Consider the following 14,138-nt stretch of genomic DNA (forward strand, 5'->3'; position numbering starts at 1 on the left):
CAAAGTATGTAAAATCTATTTCTATCTATTATCTTTGTATATTTACAAACCAGAAAAGGAAATAATCTAGTTTGCTGCTGAGATTTTGTCTCTATCCCACACAGTCTTGCGCATGACCATAGATCTAAGCCCCATAAGTGATATACTGGTACAGTAGCACCAGACTTTGACCAACTTCGTTTTCATTTTTTATTTTTTTAAGGAAATGCATGATATTCTTGCTGCATTCTTAAGTTACCTCTTGGTAAATGCTGAGGAAACATTCTCAGGCTCATCATACCCATATTCACCCAGATGTTAGACTGCTGTGTCCGAGTGGCAGGCTGCTGTCTCAGGAATAGAAGATATCGAGGAAATAATTCTAGCTCTGGGATTTCTGTCTTGCTATTCTTGATCACCTGTTGTTTTAAAAGATATAAAGTGATCACTGTAAAAGGAGAAATAAAACTTTCCAATTTTATTTAACTTCTGGTTATTTTTAAACTAAAATGTTCAATAGATTCACACTCTATATTTTATAGTTAGATTCTAGAAATTCATAGATTTAAATTGCATGGGTTTAAATACTCCTAGGTTTCTGCTCCTAAATCTACTTTCTAAGATTAGAATTCCCAGTATTTTCTCTTCTTTCATTTAAAAGCAGTAACAATGAATATACTTATTTTTAATTTTTCAATAAAAGCAGCAACATCAAAATAAAATTTAAAAAACTTAAATATTATCTACATTCAGTGTTCTAAGGGATGGCAAGGCTTGAAACTGAACACACACCAAAGTAACTATTAATAAATCATGGTATCCTGTGCTTGTGCAATTTTATCCTTAAAGGAGAAGGACCTGACATTCTTTAAAGAATTATACTATTAAGGTGATTTTAAAAGATCTAAACCTTAGTAAGATAGGCATTGAAAAGAATAGGCAGGTCAATTTGAATTGTCCATCATTGGGGTGATGGTCTTTTGGCTTTATTCTGGCACTACCCTCACACCCTCTTTTCACTTTTATGTATTTCATGTATACATATTTTGCTTTTACATATTACACATTCTTTTAAAGGATAAACTCTTCAGGCTGGAGTAACAAGTCAAAAAGTATGGAAGTATTTAAAAAAAGTATGGAAGTATTCATGTCATTACAATATTTCCAGAAATGTATGAATGCACTATTCTCACAAAACCTTATCATCAAACGTTTAAAAACACCCCACTGGCTTAACATATATAAAGAGTATTATAAATTTACTTAAAATTTTATTTCTTGCATTAGTGAGGATAAAAGTTTCCATATAAATATTTACTATCTATGTTCTACTGTGTAACTGGTCTGTTCATGTTTTTGTCTATGATAAAAACTAACTGGGATTCACATTGTTGAAACAGGATTTTACAGAAACTCCCTCCAATAACTTGCTTGCCAGATCAAAGACACAGGAAAACATTACATTATCAAAATACTGCTTTAAGAGTTTTTTTTTTAAGGGTCAAAAGGAAAGTTTTTTAGAAAAGAGGCAACACTCCACAGACAGAGTGCGGTCTCCTCTCAGAGGCAGTGAGTGAGAGAGCCTAAGAGAGACGACAGTGAGAGAGACAGAGTAGAGTACCAAGAGAAAGACTGAGAGGGACCAAGAGAAAGACACTGGGAGTAAAGGCAATGAGAGGAACTGAAAAAGACTGAGAGAGATCTGCTTTAAGAGTTTTAAGAGGAGCACGTTATCAATTTAGTATTCCAAACAGATGGCAGGATTAACACTGGAACTCTTTAAAACATAAATTCTTACAGAATTTTAATATAATAGTCTCAATAGGTTTTATTTTATTTCCTTTGCCCTAGTAAGTAATGTCTCGCAACAGAGCATTTTTTATTATCTAGAGGGAGCAGAAAATAACACAATACAAACAATGCTACAAACCAAACCTTTAGGATTATTTCTTTAAAGTATTCTGCACATTCTGATATGCTTATAGCATGGCAATCAAAAAGCTCCAGCTGGGAGCTTTTTAGACTCTTATTTAAATGAAAGCAGTAAGAGGCGCTCTCCCTGACACTCTCCTGTAAGACCACTGTAAGAAAACTGACAACCATAATTACTTATGATTTCAGATTAAATGAGATTTTGGGGAAGATGACATTAGCAACAGTCAATATTTACTGACCACTTACTATGAATCAGATGCTGTGCTAATCATATGTATTATTTAATTATCAAAACAACTCTAATGAGCTGGATATTATTATCTCCATTTTATAGATGAGAAAATAAAATTTAGAGATTGCAACACTGGTAATCTGGATTCAGGCAAGCTTTAAAACATCAAATTCTCTTTCTCTCTCTCTCTCTATGTATATATATACATATAGATGTGTGTATATATATATACACACACACACACACAACACATAATTATCACAATGTTTCCTCTACAAATATATACTATTAAGAGAAGGAAAGTCCCAGAAATTAAGTGACTAACTCAAAGACAACCCCACCCCTAATAAATAAAGAATATAATATATATGTATACATATCTATGTATATTCATATTTATATGTATCTATCTAAGAGTCCTAATGTGAAATACACTAAGAACCTGTTGAAGCCAACAATAATTAAATTAAATTTTTAATAATTATTAGGAACTCAAAATTATATCAAAATTATTAGGAATATCCAAATTATAGACTAAGGCTTTATAGCAGGATTTTACTTTTTGGAAGTGATCTAACTTATTTTATCTCATCTATGCAAAACCTTCCTGGTATAAGAAAGCGCTAGCTTGGACATTATATAAGAGACAGTGTTTCTTAATATACCAAAAGAATCTTCTTATAAAGTATTTTATTACATCAACAACATAATGAGTATTCAGGATAATTAGTCCTGCTGTTTACTGTATAAGCACAACAAATGATGCTGCAAACTCACTGAAGTTTGGTACTACATACTCTAAGTCCTTTAAATTATTTTAGAGCATTTTACTTATGCTCTAAATGACTCATCCTAGTAATGGCAACAAACAGAATTCATTCACTAGGTTTGAATTCCTGTTATCATATGTTGTGATCTTCCTTAATTCCTCCTTCAAAAAAACTAACCACAAAAATCCACCAAGAGCTACAAGATGAACCTGATCCCTCACTAGATGCCTGTGTGGTTAATGGAATAACAATTTCAGAAGTAAAATATGCACCACTTTCCCTACATTCACTAAAGTTTTTGGCACTAGCTCTCAGACTCCTACTCTAGCCTAAGACCTGCATTATCCTAATGTCTGAGTTTATGTGGATGATTTATTTAATAGCCTAGCCTCATAATTTCCTGACTTTATGTAGTCTACTAACTGTTCCCTCCACTCCATAAAAGCCACTCACTTCCACAGGCACATCATTGTATGGCTGGCACCTAATACAGCACTCAATAAATGTATGAATAAATGTATGAATGAAGGAGAAGGAATGTATAATTTGTTCAACTGAGCTGAACAGGTACTGAGTACTCTGCTACCATAAGTAAGGACTAATCTGTGGGTAGTGAGGTTCATATATCAAAGTAACAAAAGACCCCATCTATGACTGCTCCCTATATAAGGCACTACTGGCTATACTTACAGGTCTAGGAAGGGCCAGGTTCGCTCCATACCAATGATAAAGTGCTCTCCACACAGGTTCTGGGACCATTTCATAATCTCTTCCATGGATCAACTGTGGGGTTCGTTTTAATCGTCCTCCTTCTAGTGTTAATGATGTAGCCTTAGAAGAATGAAATGCAAATGTTGATTTTTAATATTACAGTCTCTTGTGTCTTAACAAAATATAGATATAGAAGAACATGTCACTACTCAGTTTTATGTTACTGGATAATAAATTAATTTTCTGAAAGATTGTTATTTTTAACTTTCAAAATAAACTAAGAAAGGGAGCTCAAGGCAAATCATTTGAAAAAAATCATCAGAACATTTGGAAATAATAATAATAAGACTGATTTTTACATATTTCTTTCAGACAATAGAAATTACTATTTTGGAAAAAAATTCCATATGCACATGAAAGTACATCTTCACAATAGCTGTTCTAAGACAGATCAACATTTCCAAGGATCACTACACTGCTTCTATGCAAGTACTAAATCATAAAATATTCTCACAGAAATGTACTATGCAAAAAGATTTCCATCCACAACAAGTTAATCAAATGAACCACTAATGTTTTGCTATGTGCTAAAACTTCTAGAATGAAATTTATTAGCAACCTGAAAGAGAATGATTTTAAGTAGATGTCAAATTACCTACCTTTACTGGTTCTTGAGTTACTAGTGGCTGGTTATCAATAGCCCCTGGTTTCTGAGGATTGAGATGCAACAAAATATTCCCATTGGCTCCTAGCAAACACTGGTTGTTATTGTCAGAAGTGTTATGTTGCCGAGCAAAGCACATATCTGCCCCTGGTGTAGCAGAATACAGAAAGCCTGTAAGGAAAAAGAGGATGGAGTCTCTTTATTTTTAGTTATTATACATAAATAGGCTTAAAGATATGAACTCAGTGTCCATTACTAGGTTAATGTTATTCTTCTGTTGGCATGTCATTACAGTAGATTCTGATAAATCTATAGGAGATAGGAAATATTCCTTTCTAGATGATATCTAACATACACTAGTAGAATAAAAGCTTTAAAAACTGCTACCAAATGAACTTTGGCCAGCCTCCTAGAATATCTGATAATTCATAATAAGACTTTTACATCCTCTGACAGGAAAGGAAGAAGTATGGCCAAGCAGTTGGGCTCTCACATAGTCTCCCACAATTCTTCTCTTCTACCTGCAAAGACATTGCAAACATTCTTCTTGGTAGATAAACCAAAGGGAAGGAGCTAAAACAAGAAGAGTGCTGGGTGGAAGAAAGACACTGTTCCCTAACAAATCTATTTGAAAGGAAGGCATAAATGCTACAATAGAAAAATACACACACACACAAAATGAGTAATGACGACTTAAGAGTTATGAACCTCAATGACACTTTAAGGCATTTCAGCTCTCAACTACATATTAATCTCAGGTAAACATTCTAGCCATCTATCACTTTGAACCTACTATCTGTGGCAATGCTCAGCCTGTAGATAACACTGGTTATAGAGTGAGTACATACAAAAAGAATATGTGAGGGTTAAGAAATAATCTTGGTGTTAAAGCCCATTAGAGAGAGTACTCCTAGGATTGCTTAAGTGATCTTTGTAATGTCATATGGGGAAGGAGAATCAGTAAATTCTACAAAAAGCTATCTAGCTCTGTCCAATCTGCCTACTACTTCAAAAGAAAAGGAGAAAAGACCTCAAAGAAAAGATAAGAGTGAGATTGAGAGTCCTGCCACTATATCAGCAGAATAATAGGGATCAACTCAATTCAGTTGGGCCACAAAAACACCAGAGCATTTTCCCAATAAGTGTAAGTTTTATGTAGGTACTAAGTTTTACGTAGGTACCAAAGACTGAAGGGAATTATGGGAAGCATTATGAATTCTTCCTCGATATTAACAAAATAATCCTCAAATTCCAGACTGACATGTGTGTAGAATTTGATATTAGGGTGCATTTAATCCAATGAAGGTGTGCTTATTGTTAGAGAGTCCTGAAAATATAAATATAATTTTTTTTTTCAAAAACTGAATCCCCAAATCTAAATTTATTGACAAAATTAGTTAATAGCAATATGGAGAGATGTGGCTTAATCAGTGAAAATATTTCAAGAATCTTATAATTGACCACTTCATTCAAAACTTATTTCTATGAATGAAAGACTGATGCCCAATATCCTACCAAGCACACCCCTACAAAGTACACTCCTTTCAGAACTGATCCAGAACTGACCTCAGGGAAAACAAGTCATACTTACCGCCACCAGAAGTTTCCGAGGCTTCAGAAGCGGTAGAAATGTTGTCTGAAAATTTCTCTTCTGTGGTGTTCACATAACTAAGGCTGCCTCCTCCAATTTTATCTTCACTCTGCTCTACAGAACGTACTGATGTTCCGAATGAATATTTTCCTCCATTCAGAACGGATGATGGCTCGATTACAATAGGGCTGGCATCCTAAAAAGCATAAAGTTAGAGATTAGGAGGTACAATTTAATAATGTGACAACTATGTAGCCTTTAAAATGAGTCTCCAAATTATCTATTGTTTCTAAGACTCCTGTGGTTGGCTACAGCCATTTAAAATATTTTAATGTATAACTAAATTTTAATTTCTTCAAAGAGGAAGAGTGTATATAAATAAAATTGGTAAGGTAGACTTAGAATAGACTGCGAAGGACTCTGTGCCATAAAAAGTAATTTAGACTTTGTTGTTGGTACATGCTGTTGAGTTGGCCCTGACTCCTGGGGACCCTATGAATGAGTATATCCACAACATTTTGTCTCCAACAGCCCTGCTCAGCTCCTATAGCCTCATGGCTATGGCTTCTTTTATGGAGTCAATCTATATCATATTTGGTCTTCCTTTTTTTCTGCTGCCAGACTTCAATCTGCTAAAAACTGGAAATGATGGAAGGCATTTTGTGATATTAAAAAATTCAATAATATTTATTCTTTTTATTACTAAAGATTACATTGTTAGTGTAGAAAATTTAGAAAAATATGCAGAAATATATGACAAGTATACAGATCCCATCATTAAGCATTAATCATAGCTGACATTTTGATGTGGTTTATTTTTTTGTGACTGAAAATACATGTGTATGTGTAAAAATTAAGTAGAATGGAGTATTATTTAGAATTAAGGGCAGGGCTCTAACCTGTCAGCTATATGACCTTTCACAATAAGTAATATTCTAAGCCTGTTTCTTCATGGGTAAAATTAGGATAATGTTAGAATCTACCTCAGAGTTACTGTGAAGATTGCATGAGTGTCACATATAAAGTGCCTGGCATTTAGGAAATGTGAACTATCATTTTGGCTGTTGTTAAATAGATATCACATTTTAAGCATAGCATATTGTTTCTTTTTCTTTCACTTAGCATTATATTGACAGGATTTTTCTGTGAAAGGATTTTAAACAGTAGAATAGCATAATCCAATTTTTGCTTTAAAAATAAGTCTAGTGTATAGAAAGGACTAGAGGCAGAAACTGAAAATTGATATATAAGTTAGAAGACTCCAATAATAATTCAGGTAAGAGATGATGAGGTACTAAACCATAAAGATAGATCCAGAAATAAGAAGATGGAGAGAAGAACATGGATTTAGGAGATGTAGAAGGTGAAAACAACTGATAACTAACTATGTATAAAAGAGGGACAAAGATAATTCCAAGGTAGTACATGAGGTGCTAGCTTAGATGACTGGGCAAGAGTTGACATCTTTTTAAAAGAAGGCAAGTGGTTTTGTTAACCAATGTCACCATAATAAAAAAGTAAAATAATAAAACAAGGTAAGTGGGTGAATGGAATTGTTTTGAGAATGAGCTTGTTTTGGGAAATTCTGGTTTGAGATACCTGGAGAGTTGAGCGTAGTGTTCAGGACAGAGAAAGAGATTGGATATAAAAATCTGAGGCTCAAAAGACTTCCTGAAGCATAAGAAAATAACAGTATCTAGAATAAGGAGAGAACAATATTTACAGAATAGGTAGTGGAAGAATCTGGGAAGGAGACTTATTCTATTGATCACAGAAAGATCAAGAAATTGTGGGGTCCCAGAAGCAGAGACTGCGACCACAGAATCATTTTAGACACAGTTTAGAGGTGATAAAACAGATAAGAATTGAGAAGAAGCAGGAGGTATGGTGCTACGAGAATGTGTATCTGTGAGTGTTTTAAAAAGATCAGGGTATTTGTAGCCGAGAGAGTGAAGACAAAGACTAGAGTGACTAACCATTGGAAAAAGATCCCATAGGCATCTGACAGGATAGAAAATAATATAGATAAAAGAACTCAAGTGGCATTCAACAAACACTGACATGAATTTCAGTAGATAATACTCATCAATGAATGTGGGTCTTGAAGGCACTGCTTATAAATAAAGTAATTGAAACGCAAGAAAAACATCAAATTTAAAATATAAACTCCAGGTAACAGCATAGTAATAGCATAGTAGATGCTTCAGTTTCTTTTAATGCTATTGCAGCACCCTAATTTTAGCCAAAACAGGGAGACAATGTATCAGTATTTTACTAGATGTTTTCTGCTCTTTAATCTGTAAGCCAGGTGAATACTATCAATTTGTAGACCCTTCAGAAGTCAGTTCTGAAGAAACTCCAGTGCCTTTCATTGAAAAGAGTGGCAAGAAGAACGAGAAAAAACCCAGGTTTCTTTCTACATACCAATGAATTAGATTAAAAAAATTTTAAATAGCAAGATAGCCTTATTGTTAAAACTTCAAACAATTCAGAAGCACACAGATTCACATTCATTACTAGAGATCCAAATCTTAGCATCTCTGTCAATTACTTTCTCAAAGTATGAGAAAGGTACCAGATTATTTGGGGCATTAGATAACTCTAGTTCACAGTGAAAAAGCTATTCCCTATTCAATTTTCTTTCAATCCTCTGATTACTTCAAGGAAAGGGTCTCAGTTTGGTATTAATGTGCTAATAATCGAATACTTGATATGCTAATCTAATATTCAACAATTTCTCTTCTTAATAGAGAACAGGACTCAATATCAGAGTCTTCAAAACGCAACACTATTTAGTTGAAATTTAATAATAATAAATTTTATTTTCATTGAATTTATTTTTATTTTGACCTTCTAGTTCTGGAATGCGGCACTGATTTTCTATTTAAGACAGTGATATAAAGTTTCCTTTTAAAATACATTTACTTACGTAAAATGGTAAAATTATTTATATAAACATATTAAACAAATAAAGTATGGGCATTATATGGCAAAAATGATGACCATAGTACATAAAAGACTAAAAACTGGGATCTACATTAAATATAGATTTAGGACCATCATTATTTTAAATTGGACTATCCAGCAAGGAAGTCACAATTATATGGATAATGGAACAATAAAACCAAACTGACCTATGGCCAAAAGAAGTCAAAATAAATCAGGCCTGAGTAGTTTATATTATTAATCATGTATGGACTTCAGTCTGTGGATTTCATATCAATTTCTTAGAGATAATATTGATTTTCTCACAGCTTTTCTGATATTGAGTCCATACCAACAAAAATGGCTTATTTAAATTAACTCAACCTTTTTCTTCAGTTATGCTTTCTGATTTATTTGGTCTGAAGTAGAACATTAGCATTTATTTTTCTTTCTTTTTTAAATTTTACTTTAAAGCTCTCTATGTGTGATTCTATGCAGCCAGAATTGATAACCATTGCCCTAGTGAGGATTATAGTCCCATACTTTTGTTTTCATAATGTGCTCCAAATGTTGAGAGTATAGTAACCGATTTCTTATTAAATGTATCACTTGCTCTGGAACTTACTCTTTAGAAACAGATCCAGATTTTAATGAACTTTTGGGTCATTTGCTTTTTTCCTATTAAGATGGAGTAAGACAGAAACAGCACAGCCATTATGAAAGAATAACTTCCTGAAAAATTAAAGTCTTCTTCCAGGTCACTTTGTTATTCTCCAGAAAAATCACTTTATTCTTGATATAAAAGTATTCTTGAACTTAAATGATGTCTGCATAATTATTATATGGATGACAAGTAACTCCTTTTTAAATTTATATTTATATTCTCTATTTATGCACTATAAATTAGTTCTTAAAAGTTTTGTAGTAATATATTTTGAGGAAGATTAGGTCTCCTTAATCTCACTTGAACAAACAATTTTCTTCAAATTTTCCTTTGAATTTGGCATTTAACAGAATTTCAATAGGAAATATTTGGAATTATATTTGAAATGCTTTGATTGGTTTGGAAATCTTATATGGAGCCTGCTTCTAAAGAAAATTTACATGAAATCATTCTTATAATATTTGTTATTCTGCACAGTTTAGTCCATTGGATGAATCTACAGATAACACTGGCAAGAAAACAGGATGAAAAAACTATTATGCAGCATTAAACTTATTAGGTTGAGATTTACAAAAATATAACAATAGAATGATTATAATAGATTATCAGAGGCTGTAATTTTTGTCCCCAGAATGCAGATTATACCACAGGCTTTTAACATGGCTCAGTAAATTACATACCCTTTAGACTTGGAGAATATGGACTTTTCTTCACTTCATTTCCAATGTTCTAAAATAGAGTAATCTGTCCTTTCACTGTCTTTGGCTTTCTTTTCTGCTTGAGGAATCTAACGCTCTCAGTGTCCGGCGCTGCCTGAAAATGTCATCTCTACTCAGGTTCTTTCTTCTTTACCCTTCTCTGCTCTATTTTTCTTGTCATTGCTTCCACTCCTCTTGGCTTTCAGTGAAATTGTCAACCTTTCCAGTAAATTAATCTTATCACTACTTTCCTATTATATATCAAACAAACCAATAATGATCATATATTGTAGTCAATGGCTCTTTTTCACTGTATTATTTCCAGTTGCTCTGGGAAATTTTTTTGCCCTAAACATCAAAGGTTCTTGTTTTTAATGACTTCTTCGTCTGAAAGTATCAGAAACTATCCTAGAAGCCTGTGTTTTCAGGAACACAGGTCTCTAGGTAGGTAAAGTTTCACCCATGGTGAGAAGTTTCCTCACTTTATCTGAGTCAATGGTTCCTAAAAGGCCTATGTGGCCCTTTAATATTAAAGATAATTCTATTTTGAGAATTTTATGATTCCTTCTGAGTTGTATGAGTGGTTAATGATATTGCAAAATAAGGGTCAGGTTTCACTTTCTTTTCTATCAGTGATGATGCTACTTATTTTTATGCCTTATACATATGTATATTACAAATATTAATGTTCTTAAACAACTAATAGTTATGACTTTTATATTTCATTAGTCTACAATGCTGCTCTGGGAAAAATGGAAGGTAGTATGGAGTAATGAAAAAAGGACTAAGGTAGGAATCAAGAGACCTGAACTCTAGTGATTTTCATCAGGTAATAACCTTATACAACTTAGGGCAATTAAAAAACCTAAAGGGACTTCTGAGGCTTCATTTGTATATTTAGAGAAGAGAGGTGCTTAAAGTGCTTTTAGCTCTAAAGTTACATGATAACAAAATAGTAAAATCTGTACATAAGCAGTAATAGCTGCTCCCTCATAGTTCTCAAACAGGAGGAAAGATACGATGATGATAAACAAAATATTTCACCATTTCTTCCCATTTACGTTTTTACAAATGGAAATTTTACTTAGAAAAACACTTGGCTCATTAAAGAGAGAACAAATCATCAAGATCCCATGAACAGATCGAGCATATGAGCTCAAGTGAATCACAGCAAATTTGAGGTAAACGTCTGAGAAATGATTGCTTATTTTTCCTACTCCCTTGGTCTCTTTCCATTGAGGCATGCCACTACCTGAAAGAAAGTCTGCCCTCACAGACAATTAATAATTCACATAAGCGAATATGCCATTTTGTGAAGAGAAAACATTAAAGCTAACTGATGTCCTAGGTAGACAGACTAAGCCCAGAGTAAGATCGAATTATCTAACACGATAAAAACATTGTTTTGTTTGTTTGTTTTTAAAGCAAGGCATTTGTTGAAGTTGTCCTGTATACTGGGAAGGTAAATTTCAATCACTAATTAATTGGTACTGCTGCTCCTGCTGCTGCTATGACTACTGCTACTATTACTACTGTTATTTCCTCTAACTCTCTATATAAAGTGTTTCTACTTGCTAGGCAGGCTCAGGGCTAAGTGCTTCACATATATTAGTAATCTTTATAACAACACTATTTAATCTTTATAACAACACTATTGAAATAGGTATTATTACTAATCCAATTGTTCGTATGAGGAAACCAAGGTAGAGAAAGGACAAGTAACTTGTTTAAGATCATCCAGCAAGTAGTAAGACTAGGACTTCAACACAGGAGTGCAAGCTCACTATATTATCCTATATGATTTCTCATAATATTAGCTAATACTTACTGAGTACTTACTATGTGCTAGACACTGTTCTAAAACATTTAACATGTATCAACTCCTTTAATTGTTTTTTCATAACACCTCTCATTTTATAGATAAGGAAAACTAAGGTACAGAATGTCACTCTTTTTTAAAGTTATTTGCATTTAAAAGGAAGTTACTGTCCAGACGTTAGAAACATGGTAGAGTGAGAGATGTCCCCAGATTTCTCCCCTTGAACATCTAAAAGTCAACAAAAAACACCCAACCTGCACACAAACATGTCTGAGAGAGGGATCTGCAAATAAGAGCTACCATACCAAAGATCAGAACCTTGGGAGTTGGGTGGTAGACTGGGAGAAACAAAGAAGCTGCCTCTCGCAGCCAGAGCACCTTGTAGGAGCAGGGGGAGAGGAGAAGGTGCATTGAGTTCTCTGAATAGCCCTTCCTGAGAGAGCTGTGAGCTCTACACAGCAGAGGTGCCCAGGAATCAGGGCAGAAGCAGAGAAGTGGAGATGGCAGAGAAGCAACAGTTCATTATTACCAGCCCTGGTTGCGAATCATGAGGCTGAGCTGCAGCCTCCATCCGCCAACCCAGAGGGCACCTCCCCGCCAAATACTCCAAGACCAAACACCGCGGAGCCCCAGGGGAATCTGAGCAAATACTACCAAAAGTGTCACTAACAATGACAGGGACTGAGACTGAAGGTAGTGAGTGTGATTAAATATTTATAAGGAAAAAAAGGCATTATTAAGACTTTACATAAAGCAGGGATCCAAGAAGTTTTGATGCCACCTACTGGAAACTAAAAGAAAAACACCTTAGCAACAGGCCAAAGAGAGAACTTTATATAATAAATCTTTCTAGAAACAAAGCAGAATACATTTTCATTAATGCCCAGGCAGAGAAATAGTCCATTAAACACCATGAACCACCAAGGTTACAAGGCAGTTCAGAAAGAAAGAGAAAATTCTCCAGAAAGTAAGCTTAAAGACATAGAAATATGCAACTTAAATGACAGAATTCAGGATGGTACTTCTGAAAAAAATGCAGTGAGATTCAAAATAATTCCTAGTAACAATTCCAGGAATAAAAAAACCAACCAGATCAACAGAATGAGTTTTTTAGCAAGGAGATTGAAACCCTTAAAGAGAACCAAAGAGAACTTCTGGAGATGAAGAACACACTGTAGAGATGAAGAATGAAATAGCAAGCTTGGGAAAGAGAGTCGACCAAATGGAGGAAAGGATCAGTGATATAAAGACAGAAATCTAGCTTTCCCTTCATGTAAACTGGTAACAAACAATGTAGAATGCCAGAGTGCGGAGAGGAATATGACACCTAAGTGCAGATTTTCCCCTCTACATCTCTCCCTGATCACCCTCCACTAATTCTTTTAAGGCACAGAAGGGTTGTGGCAGGCAAAGACAAACTGGGTTCATATTCTCAGCAGTGCACTTCTGTTTTTAAGGGATGTGCTGAAAAGAGTAAGACTTCTATCATATTCCTACAAAAACAAAAAGTAATACTTCAAATACAAAACTAGGTTATTCTTAGAATCTACAGCCAGTAAGACTTTAATAACCATTCATTCTAAGGCCAAACTAAGAATATATAGACCAAAAGCATTTCAAAACAGACTGTGCTGCGTTACCCCAATGTTCTCATTTTCTACTTACAATCACCATTATTATCTACCTACAAGGTCTTTTAAGTCATTTGCTTACTTTTACTCCTTCAGTGACACCAAAGTCTACCCTTTTCAATTAACATATTTTATATGCAAAAACAAACTACTAAACTCTGCAAAGGGAAAAAGAGCCAGGCAGAAGAATGAGGTAAAATAAGGTAAGCAGTCTACCAATATTCTGTTAAACAATGACAGAAAAAAAAAAAATAACAACAATATGAATAAAATCATTAGAATTTTATTAGTGATCATTTGGCAACTGACAATGAGTCTATATATCAACTGGCTCTCCAAGAATGGAGAAATTTGATTCTTGAAATTATTTTTTTCAATTTTCTAATTCTGAAAAACATTCCTTGTTTTAAATAATAAAAAATACTATTTTTAAATAAAAATATTCTATGTTTTAAATAAGACTAGAATATTCACTAATGAGAATTTCTTCTTTAACTCTTTATTTGGACCAATGGCAGA

The 14,138-nt window shown here is 33.8% G+C and overlaps 1 protein-coding gene across 1 annotated transcript in view; it reads right to left on the bottom strand.

The window, feature by feature from the left end:
- LOC105305013 (ubiquitin carboxyl-terminal hydrolase 32) overlaps positions 1 to 6,078 on the bottom strand; it is a gene marked incomplete at its 5' end in the record, with an annotated part of 36,889 nt that extends 30,811 nt beyond the window's left edge. Inside the window, 4 exons of the mRNA XM_011379440.2 lie at positions 281 to 398; positions 3,607 to 3,747; positions 4,287 to 4,462; positions 5,883 to 6,078. Coding sequence (XP_011377742.1) covers positions 281 to 398; positions 3,607 to 3,747; positions 4,287 to 4,462; positions 5,883 to 6,078 — 631 coding nt within the window. The remainder of the gene's footprint in view (positions 1 to 280; positions 399 to 3,606; positions 3,748 to 4,286; positions 4,463 to 5,882) is intronic.
- Between the last annotated feature and the right edge of the window lie 8,060 nt (positions 6,079 to 14,138).

The sequence above is a fragment of the Pteropus vampyrus genome, unplaced genomic scaffold, assembly GCF_000151845.1.
Source record: "Pteropus vampyrus isolate Shadow unplaced genomic scaffold, Pvam_2.0 Scaffold358, whole genome shotgun sequence".
In the NCBI taxonomy this organism is placed as follows: domain Eukaryota; kingdom Metazoa; phylum Chordata; class Mammalia; order Chiroptera; family Pteropodidae; genus Pteropus; species Pteropus vampyrus.